The sequence below is a fragment of the Hippopotamus amphibius genome, chromosome 2 (assembly GCF_030028045.1).
Source record: "Hippopotamus amphibius kiboko isolate mHipAmp2 chromosome 2, mHipAmp2.hap2, whole genome shotgun sequence".
Classification (NCBI taxonomy): domain Eukaryota; kingdom Metazoa; phylum Chordata; class Mammalia; order Artiodactyla; family Hippopotamidae; genus Hippopotamus; species Hippopotamus amphibius.
The window spans coordinates 5,550,275-5,571,314 of NC_080187.1; the positions used below are offsets into that span (position 1 = coordinate 5,550,275).

A 21,040-nucleotide genomic window follows, 5' to 3' on the forward strand; every position below is an offset into this window, starting at 1 on the left:
CCTCCGCCCCTCCTGCGTCTCAGGGCGCACAACACACGTGATTCGAGGTGATGTGCTTGCTTTACATGGACAGCCTCTCAGAAACAGCAGGCTAGCGCCCAGGGCAAACCTTCCTCTCAGCTTTGGGAAGGAAAATAAAGGGATGCAATAAGAAATCCCACTGGTCCAGTGTTTGAGTTTTCCTCCACTGTCTGGAAATTCCAGGTCACTGGTTCTGCTCTAACCCCATTCCTGCCTCAGAGGTCAGTCGGGGTCAGAGACAGTTTCAGGGCCAGGGACCTGAAAAAGGGTGACGGTCTCTTTTGGAGAATTCATAGCAAAGCTGGAACTCAGCTCTACTGGACAAAATGGAACTAAGCAGCCAGTCAGGGTTTCTGTGGGAGAGCCCCAGCCAAGGCAGAATATGATCCTTTCTTACCAGTGAAGAAATAGCTGGTTTCAGATAAATAAATAAAAACCTCAAGATTCCCAGCCAACCACCAACCTTCCACCAGCTTTGCAGTATGATGTGCTGGGCGGTCACTGGAGAGAACAGTGCCCGTCAGAACCTGCCAGAATACTGGCTTAAGTTGATCCCAACTCTCCTCTAAAAGCTTTCCTTAACTTTAAGTCTTGGGGTTTCCTGACTTCCTGGGAGAAGCTTAAAAGACCCATTGGTCTCTGCATGAAATCCAAGAAACGATATGTCTGTGTGCTCGCTGTCCTTGAAACTCGCCAGCACAGCTGCACGAGCAGCCTTCACGCAGAGGAAAGGGTATGAAGAGGACTCTGACTGAGTTGATTTTCACGATAAACATGCTCTTACCTGGCCAACCCTCATCCCACGTACCCTGACACTTCTCTCAAACAACTCCCCAGCCACCTTCCTGAACTCTTTAGCTTTCCTCGTCCTGAGCCAGTGCTGAGGGCTAGGATAGGCCTATCAGATGTTCATTTCAGACCGCCATACGTCCCTGGACACTTTGTAGCCATCACCACACATATTTTACTGGGACTTTGTGGTGTGGTGTAGGCTGTTTTTTCCTTGGGGGTTTTGGTGACCCGATCGAATTTCTGGGGCTCTTAAAACCAAATCTCTAATGTGGCATTTTCAAGCAAGGATATGCACAAGGCAATAAGACAGGACTGGAAGGCTGAGCAGTCATGGAAACTCTGAAATGTGTATGGGGCCCAGGCAGCGCCTAAGGAAGATGGCCCAGGAGACTGTGGACTGAAGACCCACTCTGGGGGTCTGCAGTGGAGCAAGGGACATAAGGAGTTGTTTGCTCAAGGACAATGGGTCTTCTGCACAACAATCCCAAGAGGAAAGAATCTGATAAAAACTACTCATTCAGGACTTCCTACCAGAAGTCACCACACAAGGGGGCAGTCCTGGCTGTAAAGCCGCCAGGGTGAGACTGCTTTCCTTCCTTTAACTAATGCTTTAGCCTCAGCAGGAGAACAGGGTCTGCCCGCCAGCACTCCAGGTACCAGGGGAAGCAACACAGCTGATGTCTACCATGTAACGGACAGAGTCTGGCTTGGGAGAAAAGAGCCTGCCCCTGGAAAGAACAGGAATCCTGGAGCAACTGGTTTGCTGATTTTGAGGGACGGGCCTTCAGCTCACTCAAGAGTAGGGAAAACAGAAGAACTTTCTTTTCAAAACAGCAGTCCTGGGCCCCAGTGCTTCTGCTGACCTGAGCCTGTGGTTTACCCAGGCCTCTCCGGGGAGCTTACCCGAATCCTCCTGCGCTGGCGGCCGCAGTACCCTCTCCGAACACTTTGCCTCCCGTCGAGCCCAGAGGGCTTGTAAAGGCTGGGGCTGAACCGAATGCTGGCACCCCTCCAAACCCAGGGGATCCCCCAAAAGTAGGAGGGCTGCCAAACACTGGAGCAGCACCGAAGCCACCTGAGCAAAACAGAGGCAAACAAACAGAAACAGGGAGAAAGAAAGAAGGAGACAGGAAGAGAAGACGATGAGCATGAGAAACCAGATCAAAAGAGGAAGGAGAAAGGGGAAAACACGTTAGACGTTCAAATTCAACCACTACGGCAAAGGGCAATACCCCTTCTATCAGCAAAATAATACACCCAAACCCAAACCCAACCAAATCGCCACCCCTCTACTTCCAGCAAAGGGGTCTCTGTGAGCTTTCCAGTCCCCCCGCAGAGGCGAGCTGGACTCATCTGCTCCAAGTCTCGTGAGATCCGACTGCCACCAAAAACCCACTTGGTGCACATCAGACCCCCGCCCAGCCCCTCTGCCACGTTTTGAGACTCTGCACTGAAAAGTTACGCTCGAAAGCGCCAACCCCTACCCAACTATCACAGTGGTCAGAGTTTATTACTTATCACCACGTAGGCAAGGCATCTAGCTTCAGGGAAACACAAATTATAATATCAGAGGCTCAAATTCCCTCTCAGGGAGTGTCTACGAGCTGGTTACAGAGGAGATGGAAGGACGCGTGGCTCTGGCGCTCGGCCAGGGGCTTTTTACTTATTTAGAGCCTGATGGCTCTCGTGTCTCTCACAGGAGTCTCTCTCTCCCTGTACAGAAGAATTTTTTTAAAATGCTCTCTCTCTGCAGTCAGGAACTACTCTTCAATAAAAAAGCACACTGCATTTCTCGTCTGCAGGAGGGCTGTGGTATGGATGTGATAAAGCAATCACTCGGCCCTGAGGACCGCCCTGGGCCCACGACCCCTGGGCAGGCTCCCAACGCTGCTGCTCACGTGGACACACACAGAGGTGACCGCGCAGGAGGGGCCAGGCGTGCCCGAGGCCGCCTCCCCTGATTGGTGGACGCCCACCGGGTGGGAAGACAGAAGGTCCTTCCCTAACTGTTCCTTCTGCTCCTGAGGGGGGTTTCCAAACCCTGAGATACTGTTCACATCATTCTGGGCTACGAGCAGAGACACTCACTGAACGTCTACTGAGCGGAAGAGAACAAAACGGTACCAGACGTGTGCTCTGAAGGGCAGTATTTCTCGCAATGACTATTGGCCCAAGCAGAGCCGGGAGGCAATTCGCCCAGGGAAACGGGGCCCTCGTTCTCGCCCCCTCAGAAAGGGAACCCCAGGTCAGAGGGATCACTCAGGCCTTCTCATCATGAGCGTAATTACACCACGCGCTTCGGCCGCCTGCACCAGGAAAAATCAAACGCTGGGCATGGAAGGCTGTGGGCTGAGCGCCTTAGCTAGCTGCTGCTTTGTGGTCCACTCGTTTGCTTATTCACCACGAACACAGAAGCACAACTGAGAAGGGGCTTTCTGCGCGGGCTCACGTTTGGGTTTACATTCTGTATTTTAAAACCTTGAGTGAAATTCCAAGCCATGATAATGGAGACTGTTGGGTTACAAACATAACAGACTGGAAAAAAAAAAGTGCTAAAAAAACCCTTGTAGTTGAATTATTTAAGACTGATCACAGATCTGGTTACACTTTCTTCCTGGACACACAGGCCTTTATCTAGTGCCTTGTACTCAATATTGTTCAGAGTTCTTGGTGGAAGGTGAGTGAAAAATGAGACTTCACAATGATACAGAAAGTACAGTGAATGTGGACGGGAGGAGACACCCCCCCACACCTACATACACAGCCCCCCAAACCATGAATCCACGTCACAACCAAGTGACACAGAAGAGAATGGTCACTTGGGCTTTAGTTTTGGAGACAGGCAACTCACTCCTGATCTTGGGGGGTCCAATTTTATCAGATGCTTGTATTGTCATGATTTTCTTCTCCAGAAGAGACAGCAATTTAGTAGTACTCAATGATAATAAGATTTCTGATTTACTGAGGGCCCTCCACGTGCCAGGTGCTGTACACCAGTTTGTTTCAATCCTCCCAACAAACCTGGGACCCTACTTCACAGGTGAGGACACCGAGGCTCAGAGAACGTGTCCCTTGTCTAACAGAAATACCAATACATTTATGTATGCTACACTCAAAAGTTAAACAAAAAATTATTTGGGAAGGAGAACAAAATGACACAGACATAAGAAACTGTTTAGATAACCTGTCTTGCCTATCACAGGTAACAGGCACCCAAGCACACTCAGGACGCTTCCTTGTTTATATGTCAGCTCCTGTGGTCTTACATGTTCCCTCACTGTGGTTGTTAAATGCAACTCTAAGTATTTACAATGCTTTCTTTCCTAAGAAAACACGAAGTTCTCTTAAGGGCTGCATGATATGCATTCTGTGTTTTTTATGTCTCAGGAGACCTAGAAGAGTGCCAGGAACATAGTAGATGCTCAGTAATTAGAAAATGAATCTGGGGGAAAAGATCTCTTCCTCCATTCTCCAGTCCCACTCCCCTGAGAACCACCCCAGAAAGCTCTCCTTCCAGAGGTCCATGCATGTTAAATATGCAGGTAACAATAACCACAGCTAACAGGCATAGGAGTACCTGTTTTATTTGGAGTGGGAAACCCAAAGCCTTGGGAGGCCACACTTCCTCCTCCGGAGCTAAAGGTGCCAGCGGGCTTCTGGTCTCCAAACGATGAGCTGGCAAACCCGCCAAATGTCTTGGCTCCACTGTTTCCAAACAGGTTAGCGGTATCTGAAGAGATGAAGAACAACGCATGAGGGAGGTGAGAGGGAGAAAAATGTCCTTTTCGACTTCCTAGAACAGAGAAGGAAGGAACCTCCCTAGGTGTTTGGGGAGAAGGGAGTGACAAAGAGGTCTAGGATCCAAGGTCACTGAGGGGCAGTGAAACAGAAACTTTCTTTGATTTGCATGTATCCTGATGACAAATTTTTAATCATTCTGGTGCCCAGGCTCAGGATTTCCTGGCACCCAGGCTCAGGATTTCCTGGCACGATTCTACAGGCACCAAACAAAGGGGCCACAACAGGTCCCAGGGAAGATGCTCTTCTGCAGAGCGGCACCTGAGTGCCCACAGGTATCAGGTGTGTCCAACAGAGGACCAACCTGCAGCTGCACACGAGACTGTGCTTGTGAACAACAGGGCTGGTATTCACGGATCTCCTCGCATGAAGACCAACGTCAAATTGTGTCTAACTAGAGAAAACAAAGTCAGAGAGAACCCAAATGGAGCGCAATGGCTTCCAGCATTCTGCTTTCACCGTCCAGCTGGGCGTACCTGCGCTGCCTGATCTGAGCAGAGAATGGTAGACGAAATAGGAAAACCCTGCTGCTCCTACCTGTGACCTGCTGGGAGCTGGGGATGTGCTGAAGAATGTAAGAGGCCAGCAAGACTTCCTGTCTGATTTCCTCTGTCTAAGAGGTTCAATTAAGCCCTTGACCTTTCAGATGTTTATCTAGTGGGTTGCTCCCTCAGCTACACACTGAACTGGCTCCAAGAATTAAAGGAAAAAAGGAAATGAACTATTAAAAACCAAGATGGGTGAGAAGATTTTTGGTACAAGAAACGTGAATCCGACAGGCAACATACAAATAGCCAGTCATATACGCAGAAGTGCTGGGAGAGTACAAACAGCACACTACATGGCTGCAAGTTTCCTCTAACCCTTTGCTGGGGGGAGAGACGAGGGACAACCCTCAATTCCCCACCTTGTCTGGACCCGTGTAAGATGAGTCTGCACCCCCGGTAAGGCAGCAAGAAGCTCTCCTGAGATGGGATCGATGCCCACAGCACAGGCACAGACAGGAGACTGAGCTGACGTGCTCCAGGTGGGTGAAAAAGAGCTGACTCCACGTCACCAAGCAAGACATACAAACACGTCACCAAGCAAGACGTACAAACACCTTCACAGGCCAGTCTTCCCCAAGCCAATCAGGTGCTCACAGTGCAGGTGATGGAAAGGAGAAGCCTGGAGGACGAGTAACTCTCAGAGTCAAGCTGTCTGAAGAGGTGGTCCACCACTAGCCTGTCAGTGCCAGGATCTCTCATCTCGCTCTGGCTGCCAATCCCACCCCCGTGTAAGATGCAACTCTGTTAATACTACTTTTGGTTGCAATGCTCCTGATCTACAATCTGGGAAGTGAGGCTCCTCATCTCAGGGACATGACCGCCTCAAATTTCTAGGCACCAATAACACAGAACCTCAGACAACCACAGGGTCCCCTGCTCTGTAAAACTGTCGCTGACAGTTTGCGAGCTTGGCTGTAAGTACGTCAGGCACTGAGAGCAGCAGTGGTTAAGAGATTCCTTTTCATCACCTTCACATACGGCCCCACAGGGCTATACACATCCCAGTGGAGTCTGCAAAATGCCCTCTTGAGCAGTCTGATCCCTCCCTTAGAAGAGCCGGCTGACGGTTGCATCTGATTCCTTCAATGGCAGTACATCTGACACTGGGACCAAAACCAGGCTTCTCAGTCGTTCCTTTTATTTGGTATTTCAAGAACAGAGGACTGTGATTTTCTGACTTTGTCAGTGCTAACAAGGCAAAAATTCTAAACAGCAAACAAATTCAAGTGCAAGATTAGAGGCTAGATCTCCTCTTGGAGAAATCAGAAATTCAGAGATGAAATGATTTTTTTGGGATGGTGTTGGAAGGCAAATTCTGGAGAAGTCAGAGAACATTTACAAGTCTTTGGGCTTTTTTATCCCTTTATCTCTTTAATAAAGAGTCCTTTGTCTTTAAGATGTTCACAGATAAGATAGTGGAATAAAGGAGTTGGCAGTCAGCCCTGACTTAGTAAACCTATTAACTGTGGGGCAAGGACTTAACCTCCTGAGTCCCAGTCTCCTCATACGTGAAATGGGACAGCAGCTGTGCCCAGGCAAGGTTGCTGGGAAGACTGCATGAGTCAATGTATGGGAAGCCCCTAGTCAGGCATAAGGTAGCTCCTAGAAGCCAGAACTTCCCCGCTCTGCTTCTTTAACTTTCCTCCTGCCAATCACGTTTCCTACCCCAATCGTGTTCACTACAATAAAACAGAGCAGGTCGAAACCCTTTTCATTTTGCAAAGATCACAAGAATGAAGCCATTCAAGCTGCACTAGTCATCTTTTGCAGTCTCAAAAGGAGTGCTGCATGTCGAAACGTTTTAGGATTTATTTAAGCTGCTCTGGAACAAAGTGGCACTGAATCATGGGATGACGGCTTCTCTCTGCTTCTATGGCCAACAATGTGCCTCTCAGTTTTCTCCTAGTGACTCCTAAATAACAGTCGCTAGCTCTTGAAAATATGGTAAATAAGAGAGTATCTTGGTTGCTGGAACAATATGTCATTGTGGAAGACACGTCTTCACTTGTGAACAAACCAGCCAGTAAGAAAGCTTGTCTCTGCAGAGCCATCGGGTGACTTCCACTGGGGGTTCCAAGAACGGTCACACTGGCATCTGCTCTGGGCTTCCCCCGCTGGTGCGACGTGGATCCTCCACGGTCTTCGATTTGGGAAAGACACTAGCAAAATCCAACATCAGGGTCTGACTCAATTTAAATTAAATTATACTTGATATAAATTTGATATAAATAATATCACAGAGACCAGGTCCCACATCATTCCGCAGGTCTAGTCACTAGACAAGGATTCAACACACACTGAGAAGGCGGTTCTCAGGAAGCCCTCATCCAGGACACCTTCCAAGACATTCTCTTAAAGAACAGTTGTAGAAGGAGCCTTGTGGGACCAAAAGATTCTCATCAAATGGCTTCTTCATCCTCATACAAACACGTCTTTCAGGTCCCTGTGCAGAAAGAATGTGCTGAGAATGGTTCTCACAGTGTCTTTAGGATAAGACTCGATGCAACAGGGCCTTACAGGTAACAACTGACAGGATCCCAGGGGTTAAGTGTATCTCTGGTAGCGTCTCGGGGAAGAAAGACAGAAGAAACCTTTGCCGTGTGAGCTTCTGGATACAGAAGACGCCAACTTCATGCAACAGTGTTCCTAGCTTGTCTTTCTCCATTGCTGCATAGTTACAATCACTTCTCAGGGCCAAAGAGGGCAGCTCCAGGACCAGGCAGCCTGGGGCCTGAATGTCACCAAGGGAACTGCTGGCCGCCCAATCTGTGCTCAGGTACCTGTCTGCAGGGGAGTGTGTTTAATGCCACGCGAGACGAGCACAAGGGCTGTCAGACTAGAGGCACAGGGAGGAGTTCTGTCCCACAGCAAGGCCAGAAGATCTCAGGAGGCAACACGGTGGATCAGAGCTCTGCACACACACCTGGAAGAAATCCTCCTTACGCCACTGGATGGCTGTTACCTTTGGAAGTCTGCATTCCTGCTCTGAACCTACTTCCTTACTGGTCAAATGGGGATGGCCACATCTAAAAATACTGTTGCGAGAGGTGTAGACCGCGTACACCGAACAGCTGGCACACAGCAAGGGATCAGTGAAGATGAGTTCCCTTCAGCTGCAGGACTCCAGAGAGGGGGAGATCACTGTGCGCCCTCATGACCCTTTGGCCACGCGGCACAGGGGGAAATGTACATTCCTCCTGAAAGGAAGGGTAGGTTCAGAGAAGCAGAGTGCAGGGAGCAGAGTGAAGCCTGGCACTGAAGCAGGGAGTGTGTGTGTGTGTGTGTATGTGTGTGTGTGTGTGTGTGTGAGAGAGAGAGAGAGAGAGAGAGAGAGAGAGAGAGAGAGAAATGCATACATGTGTGAATGAACTGAGTTAAAGTCAGAACAGTGTACTGGGGCTCACGGAGGGCCCTGAGTTGCAGCCTAAGGAGTCAGTCTGGACTTTGTTCTAGAGTTAGTGGGACGCTGCCAAAGGATTCTGAGTAGGGAGAGAGACAAAATAAAAGAATTTTAAGACATTCAATTTGGTACAGATTTCAGGCCACGATGCAGGAGACAGCAGGTGGAGACGGAGTCTGGAGGGTGATGGGGACACACCCCACGATGACAGGGAGGAAAGAGAAGAAAGGCCGCAGGGAAGGAACTGTGTGAGAGGCAGGAAGAGACCAGGAGCCCATCCCCGCAGGGCAGGAGCGCAGCGCTGCTCAGAGAATCACACGCTGCAGAGTTGCCCGAGGAGGAAGAGGCCGCCCCTGCGACCTGCGGAAAACATTCTCAGCTCTGTGGCAAGGACAGTGCCCTCCCCAGGGGCCTGTCCGCTCCTTCTCCACTGTTCCTTCCTCTCATCCTACACTTGGTCCTCAGGGCTACAGAGGCTCTTTTCCCTTCACTAGCAAATCATGCAGTTAGTTTTTTTGTTTTTTTTAAGAACTTTTACTGAGATACAGTTAACAGACAATAAACTGCATATATTTAGAGTGTACAATTTGGTATCCCAATCTCCCAATTCATTACCCCCAACCCTCCCCGCTTTCCCCACTTGGTGTCCATGTGTTTGTTCTCTACATCTGTGTCTCTATTTCTGCCTTGCAAACGGGTTGATTTATACCATTTTTCTATAGTCCGTCAAGCAGTTAGTTTTTAAAAACAAAATAAAGTTAAGTCTTTGCTGTACAGTTTCAAATTCACTTAAACTTCCCTTAAGTGTGAAAGTAAACTGCTGGATTAAAACAGCCAACGTCTAGGAGATGAAGACCAGCAGGTGTCTGGTATCAAGAACAGATATATGTTTATTTTAAACTGGAATTAAAAATTAGAAACAATGGTGTGCCTGTGAAAAACTGGGGGGCGGTCCCCCGATTTGTAGCATCGTCCGGATGTTGTGGTGTAAATTACTACTCCCTGATGTCACTGAGCGGAGAGCTGGGGAGGAACGTGCAAGCTGGCTCTCCTGGGCTGGTACAGGCCGGCTCCAGCCCGCCACTGAGAAGGTAAGAGCCACGGCATTAAAGATGAGTCTGACTGGAGGAAAGGAACTGTTACAAGGCTATGACACACCTATGTTTAACACAATAGGCTAGTAACACAATCTTGCAAACAATAACCTACCTATGGGACAAGCCCACACGTCTCACTAGCGTGTTTGACCATGTGCCTGTCCTGTGCCAGAGGCTGTGTTTGGCACCTCGTGTATGACCTAGCGGAGTTCTAGGGCTGCCACTTTCTGGCTTTGTGACTAAAAATCACCTAACCATTCTGGGCTTGTTTCTTTATTGGAAAATGGAGAGTGCCACCCAAGGATCATGTTTCAAAGTGTGTGCTACGGAGCCCTGCAGGTCTGTGCTGACAGCCGGGGAGAAGACGGGGGAAACCACCCAGGTGTATCGCTGGTTCTTGGACCCCGCCTCCATCAACATCCTGTTTTCCTGTTTTACATATCAGGATTCTGTGTAAGAGTTCATCTGCAGAAACACTTTCCGAAAGCTGTTACTAGACTTGATTTCTCAGATCCCTTCGTTCTAGGATTCTAAATTCCTCCTAGCAGAACACAAATGTCTGATTATATAATTTCACAAGTTGAAAGGCCTATGTGTGACTTCACTACAACCTCTCCTTATATATTGCTAGATGAACAGAGACATCAAAATAACTGATCTGTGACTCTAGGAGTCTCAGGAAAGAGAATTTTGCTTTTAACTACATGAGCCTTAGTATGAAGGAAATATCTGTCCTGTCTACAGAACAGGAGCTCTCGAGGCGTTAGGGTTGTGTACAGCACAACAGATGAGAGAAGCTACAGCAAGGATGACAGGCGCCCGCCTTCCCATCTCAGTCTGCACTGGCAGCAGGATATGTTTTTTTTTAGAAGACTTAAACAAACAAATTTCTTTCATTTCCAACCATGAACAGACAGATCAACAAGGAATTAGCTGGAGAAGAAAGTGTCAGCAGAAAGCCACGGCTTCATTTGAAAATAAGACAAAAATGTAAGAGATGAGAAATAATGACGGCTTCAACTTTTGTGTGACATTCCTCTACAGCAGCTGAATTTTAAAGCAAATTCAAAGAGAGTCCAACACAAATGAAAACCCAGATGCTCCTCCACGCACGCCCAGCTCGCTCTGCTGCTCCCTTTTATGCCTGTCTGCCTGCATTCATTTCAAGTCACTTCAATCCTAAGAAACAGAGCAATTTGGGCCTTGGGAGAGAAGAGGGGAGTATCGCAGTACGCAGATCCTCTCTCCCTGCAGCTCTGATGTCTTTTCATGATTATATAGGACATCTCATTAGAAAACCAAAAATAAAAAACAGAATCAAAACAGATCACACTGCTTTGGGGTAGATGTTTTAAATGGGCCTTCTAGACCTTTTCTTTCCTTTCCACACTTGTCACTGAAGCTTTGATAACACCAAGAGGATGACGACGACATCAGGGGACCGAGAGACTGGGAAAACGGTCTTAACTTACTTGGGGTGGCTGTGGCTCCAAAGCCCCCGCTGGCCGAGCTGAATGGGTTTTTGTTGGCCGCATCCTGGCTGGGTTTCCCTCCAAGGCCACTGAAGAAACCTCCCCCTCTTCCAGTGCTTCCAGACCCAAACACGCTGCCGCTGGAAGAGGACGATGGCTAGGAAACAAAAGGGACAGGAAGCGAGACAGGATGAGAGGTCACGGTACAATGGCAGGCCACGTCCACGGAGAGGACGCACTCACAGCTGTACAAATGGAAAGAGCCAGAGGACGCTGATTAGTTCTGGGACAGATGCTCTAACAACCACAACGGAAGCTGAGCTCTGGGCAGGAACACTCCCTACAATCACAAGTTCTCAAGTTCTTCTATGCTCACGGGTCTCTCTCATTTACAGTAGGTGGGAGCCTTCACAGTTCATCTGCCCCGCTGCCTGCAGTCTCTGCCGGACATGATGCCAGGCGGGGAAACCAAGCCCTCAAGAGTGGCCCCAAATGCAGAATTTTAAACGCACGGCTCAGTTATGCTGAGCACCGCTTACAATGATTCCTCTAGGGTCTGGCTGACCTCATCAGCGACCGAGGCTAAGTGATTTACACTGTCTTTTCTCCCAATTTGCGTGCTTATATTTCATAATGACTTCCCTAGTACTGCAGAAATGAGCTTAAATTAGCTCCATTGTTGAAATGATGACCGCAGCTGAATTCTGTCCAAGTTTGCAAATCTTATGCTCAGAGGATGCTGCTAGCTTAGGGCACGTGCTGACACAAAGCTGTAACAGGCACCACGCGCCGTATTTCTGTTTAGAAACTGGTTCTTTACAGAAGACCAGTGCTAGATTTGAGGGACCATTAATACTGGCATCTCCTTGGCTGATAAGGTAGAACACGATGGGCCATCAGAAATGGGTCACTGCGCACAGGAAACTTAGAGAGCCCCCTTCAAAGGTGCGGCGCAGGAAGAGAGATGTCCAAGTCCCTCTTCTGTAACATGGGGAAAATAAGCTACCCACCTCAAAACAGTGAGTGAAATATCAATACATGAGCTAGAAAGGTACTGCCCTTCAGAAAAGTGCCTAAAATGTAATCACATACTCAAAAAAGGGTTGCTGTTGAACATTTTACAACAACCACCATTACAAACCAATGGCTGAGCACTTTCTCTGCGCTAGGCACTTGTCCATGCACTTCACAAGTAGTTATTTAACCCCCACGGCAGTCAAACCTCTAGCGGGCCGCCCCCAAACATGCCCCCAGTGCGTCCCTGCTCTGCAGGTGCGCAGCCACCGCCCCCAGTCTGAGTCCCCCAATCGTGCCTTTCTGTCTGGACCATACGACAACGTCACGGACGTCCTGCTTCCCCTACGATCTGCGTTCACACAGCTAGAGTAATACCTGAAAACAGCAGTCAAATCACTTCCCTCCTGCTTACAAATTCTGAAAGACAACACGATTGGCCGCTTCCACCTGTCTGCATTGTCTTTTATCACCCCCCTCACTTGGTACAGTCACACCCGTCTTTTGTGCCTTGAACACGACAAGCTAATTTTTACCTGAGGGCAATGTACTTAATGTACTTGCTTGTCTCTCTTCCTTTTCTCCCCCCTTTAAACGTCTTTAAAAACAACAGTGACCGTTTACTACAACCATTTACTGACAAGTAACAGCTTTTTAAAACTTGGAGTTTTAAACCCAATCATAAGAGCACAGGCTTTGATAACTAGTAAACTGACATTCAAAGGAATGAAGACGTGACAACCATGCATGCAAGCAGAAAACAGAAAACATCAGGCTTCTCAGCCGCCTTCCATGTGCCAGGCTGAAACACAGGAAACTGCCAACATACGGACATTTTTACCCTACAAGAAAAAAAAAACAAACCCACAAAACCCAGCAATTTCAGATGGTTCAACGTATTTTTAAAAATATGATCTGAAAAATCATGGATATCTGTAGAAATGAACAGAAGTGAGTAACACTTCACTGAAGTGGATGTGAATCAACAGTTACTGCATCCTCAGAAGCGGGTTAGAGTATCCCATTCATCCTAATTACAATAAACAATAGTTTTTAAAACTTTATATGATGGAAAATCTCAAAAGTATAAATGGAGGAGCATAATGAACCCATGTGCCCATCACCCAGCTTCACCCCTTAACTCAGTGGTCCCTGACTTTTCCGGCCCCAGGGACCGGTTTCATGGAAGACAATTCTTCCTTGGACGGGGGCTGGGTGGGGGGTGGTGACGGTTCAGGCGGTGATCCGAGCGATGGGGAGCCGCAGAGGAAGCTTTGCTGGCTTGCCTGCCACTCACTTGCTACTGTGCAGCCCTGTTCCTCACAGGCCTCGGACCAGTACTGCGTGGCCCGGGGGGGTGGAGACCCCTGCATTAACTCACAGCCAGTTGAGTGTTACCCAGCGCCCCATTTTCGTCCCCTCATCCTTTATTAGTATGAAGTAAATCCCAGACATCTCACCACTTTATCCACTGATCTTCCAGGATAAAGCTCTAAAACATAAACCATAATAACACTAGCGTGTCTAAAAAACTGACACTTCCTTTATATCATTAAATAGGGAGTTCGTGTTCAAGATTCAGCCTAATAAAATTGCCTAAAACCCGGTGAATCTCATCCAGCTGCCAGACCCAAGCACCGTTTCACAGGAAGTGACAGAGGACAGAGGACCAAGTTACTTGGAAGCTACACCACAGGGATCTCCACAGGATCACCCACCTGCTTTGGTCAACAGCTGTATTAAGAGGAAAAATAAGAGTGACAGACATGGCAACTTGTAGACAAAGAGCCTGAAGAGACCTATCAACCAATCTCAGTGAGTGAACCTGACTCGATCCTAATTCAAAGAAATAAATGTAAAAAGAGACATTTATGAGACTTTTTCAGAAAGGCACTTCCTGATAACTATCACATCACCCTGCTTTACTGTCTTCACAGTACTGAAAACTCTTGGAAATTAAACTGTTCTAATACAGAGTGACACCCCGCCCAACCCCCTTCAAGTGTAAGCTCTGTGGACACAGCCACTTTTAGCCACTTTTGTCCGTCTTGCTCATTTCTGAACTCCTGCATGAGTGTCACATTAATTTTCACTGTCCTGGTTCTCTACTGCCATTTTAACAATGTTAAACCTTCTGATCTATAAACACAGGATGTCCTTCCATTTATTCAGATCACCTTTATTTCTTTAAACAATGTTTTATTGTATTCAGAATACATGTTTTGCACTTCTGTTAAATTTATGTCTAAGCATTTAACTCCTTTTTATGATGTTGAAAATGGAATTTTCTCAATTTCAATTTCACTTTCAGATGGCTTGTTGCAAATATAATGTAGAAATATATGGCAAATAATTATAGAAATATAATTGATTTTTATATATTGATCTTGCAAACTTGCTGGACTCATTTATTGGTTCTAGTTGTACTGTAGTGGATTCCTTTGGGATTTCTACATACGTGATCATGTTATCCGCAGATCTGTAGTTTTACTTCTGCCTTTCCAACCTGGATGCCTTTATTTCATTCTCTTGCCTAAATGACCTGGCTAGAAATGACACATGCTTTAGAGATCCATCCTTGTGGCTGCACTGTGAGTCGTCCTTCCCTTTTCATTGCCAGGCAGTGGTCCACTGTGTGAGGATGCCAAGGGCCACTATTCTGCTGATGGGCATCTGGATTGTTTCCAGGTTTGGTCTATCATTATTGAAGCTGCTGCAAACACTCTGATAGAAGTCTGTCTGTGAACATATATTTTCCTTTCTTTTGGGTGAATACCTAGGATGAGAATTGCTAAACCATAAAATTAGTATATGTGTAACTTACTGAGAAATTGCCAAATGGTTTTCCAAAGTGACCACACCACTTTACATTCCCACCAGCAATGCATTAAGAGATCTAGTCGCTCTAGATCTTTTCCACGTTTGGTCTTGTTGGTTCTTAAATCTCAGTGATTCTACGGGTATGACATAGTATTTTGTGGTTTTAATCTGCACTTCTCTGATGACTAACGATGGTGAGCAAGTTTTCATGTGCTTACTGGCCATCTGCATATCCTCTTTTATAAAGCATCTGTCCAAGTATTTCGCTTATATTAAAATTGAGTTGTCTTTTTATTTCTGATTCATAGGAGTTCTTTATATATTCTGGGCAGAAACCTTTTAGTTTATTTAATGTATAAACATTTTCTCCCAGTCTTTACCCTGACTTTTCATTTTCATAACGAAGTCTTTTGATGAACATTAGTTTGTAATTTTAAGGAAGTCTAGTTTTTCAATTTCTTCTTTTATGGTTGGTGCTTTTTGTGTTCTGAGAAATCTTTGTCTTCCTAATGGTTTCTTCACGTGGCATTATGGACATTTTGGGCCACATAATTCTTTGTCCTGGAGGGCTGCAGGATGTTTAGCAGCATCTCTGGACTCTACCCACTAGATGCCAGTAGCATCCCCCACTCATGAGGATCACGTCTCCAGACGTTGGGACTGTAAAATTCTCCTGGGGGGCAAAATCGATAGCGGTTGGGAAGCACTGATTTACTCCAAGATAGCAAAGATATTCTTTTTCCCTTTTTCCTATGGCTATCATACAGTTAATACCTTGCTATTAACCGCACAATACATTGTTTCTCTTTATGTTATGGATCTTTTTTCTTTAGCTGCTTTAAAAGTTTTCTTTCTGTATTTGGTTTTCAGAAGCTTAACTAGGCTATGTCCAGGGGTGGTTTTCTGGTATTTACTCTGAGGTTCACAGAGTTTCTTGGATTTGTGGATTCCTGTTTTTCAACAAATTTGAAAAAGCCTGGCCACTGTCTCTTCAAAAAAATTTTTTCTTTCCTGTTCTGTCTCCTGTCCTTCCGGGGCTCTGATTACACTATGTTGAATTGCCTGATACTGTGGCCCAGGTCACTAATGTTCTATCCAAGTTTTTTTCAGTCTTTCTGAGCTTCATTTTAGGTAATTTCTATTGACATGTTTTCAAGTTCATTGTTCTTCTGCAGCATGCACTCTGCTACTTAATCTGTCTAATTGTTTTTTATTGCAGATACTAGATTTAAACTTCAGATACAGATTGACTTTCTGTTGTTTCTGTGATTCCCATTTCTCTCCTGAGATTCCTTATTCAACCATTCTTTTATTTTCCTGTAAATGTGAGCACAGTGGTTATTGCAAACTCTCTGCCCGCTAGTTCCAATACTGGATCATCTGTAGGTTATTTTTTGCTCATTTCTAAAACACGATTGTGGTTCCCCTGTTTCACTTTACTTTGCTTCTTCATATGTTACATAATTTTTTTGTTCGTTACGTACACTGGACTTTAACAGTAGTGGTGACTGAGGAATGCTAATGTTTCCCCCAGAGAGTGGGAAACCACTCTTTCATCTGTGTTCTAAAGTGAGGATGCAATTACCCAGATTTCACTAACTGTTCAGCCGACTGGGAACTGGTTCACAGATTTAGAACGAGCTCACCTCTGGTTAGCCAAATACTGTCTTTGCTTAGGGTTTAGGTTATTCGTCATATAAGTGTTGGAGCCTGAAGCCAGGAGGCAGTTGGGCTGCAGAGCTACCTCTGGATTCAACAGTTTTAGAGAACAGGAGGTTGCAAGACTGCAAATCCTTCTGCTTTACTTTCTTTCTCTCAGCAAAATAAGGGGAGAGGTGAACAGAGGATTTTTATACTGAACTTGCAAGTCTTTCAGACTCCAATTTGTGTGTGTGTGTGTGTGTGTGTGTGTGTGTGTGTTTAAGCAGCTTTATTGGGATATAATTCATATACCACACAACTCACTGATTTAAAGTATAAAATTCAATGGTTTTGGTGTATTACATCTTTAAGTTTTAAAAATTGTGGTAAAATATGTGACATTAAACATGCCATTTTAATCATTTTTTAGTATACAACTGAATGGTATTAATTACATTCACAATGTTGTACAACAATGTCCACTATCTATTTCCAAAATGTTTTCATCACCACAACCGAAATCCTATAACCATTAAACAAGAACTCCCTAGTACCCTCCTGCCCCAGCCTCTGGCAGGCTCCAATCTACTTTCTGGCTCTCTGGATCCACCTATTCTAAATATTTCATACAAGTGGAATCATACAATATTTGTCCTTTTATATCTGGCTTATTTTACTTGGTACAATGTATTCACGATTTATCCATGTGTGAGATGAGTCACAACCTCATTCCTTTTGAAGGCTGAATGATATTTCTACGTAAGAAGAGACCACATTTGTTTATCTGATCACCCGTTGCTGAACGCTGGGCTGTTTCCGTCTTTTGGCCACTGTGAACAGTGCTGCAGTGAACATTGGTGAGCAAGGGTCTGTTTGAGTTCCACTGCTGGGTCACAGGACAGTTCTATGTTTAGCTTTTTGAGGAACCCGTTTTCCATAATGGCTGCACCATTTTCCATTCCAACCACCAATATATGACAGTTCCAAACTCTCCATATCTTTGTCAATGCTTATTATTCTTTGTTGTTGTTTTTTAATTATAGGCCTCCTAGTGGTTGTGGAATGGTATCTCACGGTTCTGATTTTCATTTTCCTGATGTTTATAATACTATTGATTGCCTTTTTGTGTGCTTATCAATCATCTGTTTGCCCTCATCGTTGCCAATAGCTTCCTCTGGCTTCTTCTCCAGACAGTAAATTTCCTTCAGCAAGCCTCTCTTCCACTTTCCCAAACCCAGATCTGATATTTGCCTCCAAAAGCTGCTGTACCATCAAGCTCACCTACAATTAACTCCTCTCTCTGGAAATCAATTCAACAAGGCTTTCTGCCATGTAGTCCTATTGTGACAAATTATAGTTTCCAAAGATGGGCACAGTAATATTTCCAGACCTAAATGCTCTTCTAGAGCAAGAGGTGAAGTCTACTCCCCTTCCCTTGAACCTGGGTGGGACTTTGTGACTGTCTTGAACAAGAAGATGCAGCATAAATGATGCTCTGTAATCTTTGAGGCAGCTTCTGCCTGGCTCCCTCTTTCTTTGGAATATTCTCCCCTGGAATATTCTTCCCTGGAATATTCTTGGAATATTCTTCCCCAGCTACCATGTTGTAAAGAAGCCCAGGCTGCGCAAAGAAGTCACACGTAGAAGTTGTAGCCAAGAGTTCCAGCTAAGGTCAGAATTAACAGCCAAGCCAACCACCGGAGAATGCTAAGTTTTGAGGTAATTTGCTACACAGCACTAGGTAATTCTAATACCCACAGAATTAGTGTGGTTTTCATACTATCTGGATTTTTCTTGGTATTATGATGGAAATGAAGTTCTTCTATACCCTGGCCAGAATCTACCTCGTATCCTTACATTTTTCTGAGACTACTCCTACTACCTGAAGATTCGTTCGTTTTTACAGTGCTTATCCTATGCTGGCCACAGTCCTAAGCACTGAGGATACAGCAATGGCTGTAACAGATAAGGCCCCTCCCACGACAGAAAAAAATGCATTTGAATTTCTAGCCTCTCCAGTTGCAAACATAATTCCTGTGAAGGAATAACATGAGGTGTGGGATGGTAACCAGTATGGAGTTTGTCACAGTAAGCTTTTAATCTCTTGGCTCAAATTATGCCTGTGAGAGAGAGAAAGGCTGTATGCCTGTAAAAGTTACCCACGTAGCTCTAATTTGTTCATTTTCAGAACTCTACTTCACAGTGTAGTAACATTCCACTACAGAATACCACAAGTGCATCTACCCAATGGAACGTCCACAACATCTGAGTAGCTTCTAGTCTTCACTTATTATAACGTATCCTTGCGCACAGATGTGTCAGTTTCTCTAAGGAACCAACTAGGAGTGGAACTGCAGGGCTTACTAGATCACGCCAAACTACTTCCAGGGTGACTGTGCCAACCTACACCCCGACTAAGTGTATGTGAGTTCTGCTGCTCTGCACACTTGCTGGCATTTGATACTGTTGGGCTTCTAAATTTTTGCTGTCTTACAGGTGTGTATCTCTTTGTGGTTTTAACTTATGTTACTAATTACTTTGACTATGTTTATGGTCCTCTGGCTATCCTTTTAAAAACAAAAGTTTTCTTATTTCTCTTTTTCTAAATTGTGGTAAAATATACATGAGACTTACCATTTTAAGCTTTTTTCCCCCAATGTGTACAGGGCAGGAACCAGGCATAGGCACAGACCAAAAGCCAAGCCGGGACAAACAAGGAGTCGCTTTGTCCCTGGCTGATGTGAGACAGGCACCAGCCACCAGGTGCCACTCTACCTAGGTCAGCAGCACCATTTTAAGCAGCTTAAGTGTGTAATTCAGTGGCATTAAGTACATTCCACAATGTTGTATAAGCAACACTATCCTTTTTTATGAAGCCTCTTGTCCTTTATCTTTCCATTGTGTTTTCTATTAAGTGTTATAAGTAGAGAGCTCAATGAATTTTGACGTATAACTGTTTATGACGTTCAACACTTAAGACATCAAACACTGTTAGTACTTTCGATGGCTCCCCTGTACCCCACTTTTAATGTCCTAAGAGTAACCGCCATCCTGATTTCTACCATGATAGCTAAGTTTTGCCTGTACTTGACTCCTAGGTAACAACAGTATGTCCTCTTGTGTCTTTGTCTTTCACTTAACACTGCGTGTGGGGTGCACCCGTTTTGTTCCGCATAGGAGCAGTGCATCTTATTTCACTGCTCGGAGCACTCGGCTGGATAAATACACCACAATTTATTTACCCATTCTTCAGCTAAGAAGCTTTGGGGTTGTATCCTGTTTTTAGCTGTTTCGAATACACCGCTATGAACATTCTTCTCCGTACCTTCTGGTGAACAAAGGCACTCGTTTCTGTGGGTTACACACCTAGAGCAGATATGCTGCAGGGATTCCGTGTACCTAGTTTTGATACCAAAGTGCTTCTATGAACTTTCACTCCCGCTCTGTGCGAGTTCCAGTTGCTCTGCTTCCTCCCCAGTCCTGGGTATCATCAGACCTTCATTTTTAACCATTTTGATGGGGATGCAGTTGTCTTTTTTTCTTTTTGATTTGTATTGTTTATATATTCTCAATACGATTACTCTGTTGGTTATATAGGCTACAATTTTCCTATTTCATGGTTTGTTTTACCATAAAATTAAGAAAGCTGTAATTTCAATGAGGTCAAATTTTCCTTCTGCCCGAAGAATAACCTTTAGAATTTCTTTCAGGTCTGCTAGACATAAATCCGCTCAGTATCTGCCCCAAAGCGTCTTGATTTCACTTCACTCTGTACAGATGTTTCTTGCTGGGTTCAGAAATCCTAGGTAGGTGGACTGTCTCTGGTTTTCATGGTCACTGCTGAGAACTCAGCTGTTAGTCCAACTGTTACTCCTTTGAAGGTAACTTGTCTTTTTTCTGAGTGCTTTTAATATTTTATATTAGTAGTTCTGCAGTTTCACTATGGCAGGTCTTGGATTCAATTTCCTTTTACACATTCTGCTTGGTATTTGTTGGACCTCTGAATCTGTGGGTTACTGTTTTCTGTTGGTTTGGAAATCTGTCTTTTTCTCTTCTCATATTGCCATACAGTCTCTCTCTTCTCCTTCTGATTAAATGTATGTGAGATTTTCTCTTTTAGCATTTTTGCTTTCTCTTTTGTATTTTCCACCTCTTATGCTCTCCACGATGAATTCCAGATAACTTAATCCGACCCTCTAGTTCAAGGCTCAGCACACTATAGCGCATGGGCCAAATCCAGCCCGCCATCTATTTTTATAAATAAAGCTTTATTTGTGTGGAAATAATCACACTCACTCATTTCTGTGCTGTCTGTGGCTGCTTCTGCGCCACAATGGTGGAGCTGCGTAGCTGTCACAGGAGCAGTCTGCAGCTCTCTATTTATCATCTTGCCCTTTAAAGAAAAGGTTCCCTGATACACGATCTAGTAGTTTACTG

At 45.4% G+C, this 21,040-nt stretch overlaps 1 protein-coding gene and 1 non-coding gene across 4 annotated transcripts in view; both read right to left on the reverse strand.

The window, feature by feature from the left end:
- Positions 1-21,040, reverse strand: part of NUP214 (nucleoporin 214) — a 101,489-nt gene that overhangs the window by 2,085 nt on the left and 78,364 nt on the right. For all 3 annotated transcript variants that reach the window (XM_057720361.1, XM_057720360.1, XM_057720362.1), the window contains exons 31-33: positions 11,129-11,285; positions 4,391-4,543; positions 1,717-1,888 (exon numbers count right to left, since the gene is read on the reverse strand). In XM_057720361.1, coding sequence (XP_057576344.1) covers positions 1,717-1,888; positions 4,391-4,543; positions 11,129-11,285 — 482 coding nt within the window. The remainder of the gene's footprint in view (positions 1-1,716; positions 1,889-4,390; positions 4,544-11,128; positions 11,286-21,040) is intronic.
- On the reverse strand, positions 19,258-19,392 carry LOC130847246 (small nucleolar RNA SNORA48). Its single transcript, XR_009052030.1, has one exon. It is a non-coding gene; the product is annotated as a small nucleolar RNA SNORA48 (small nucleolar RNA).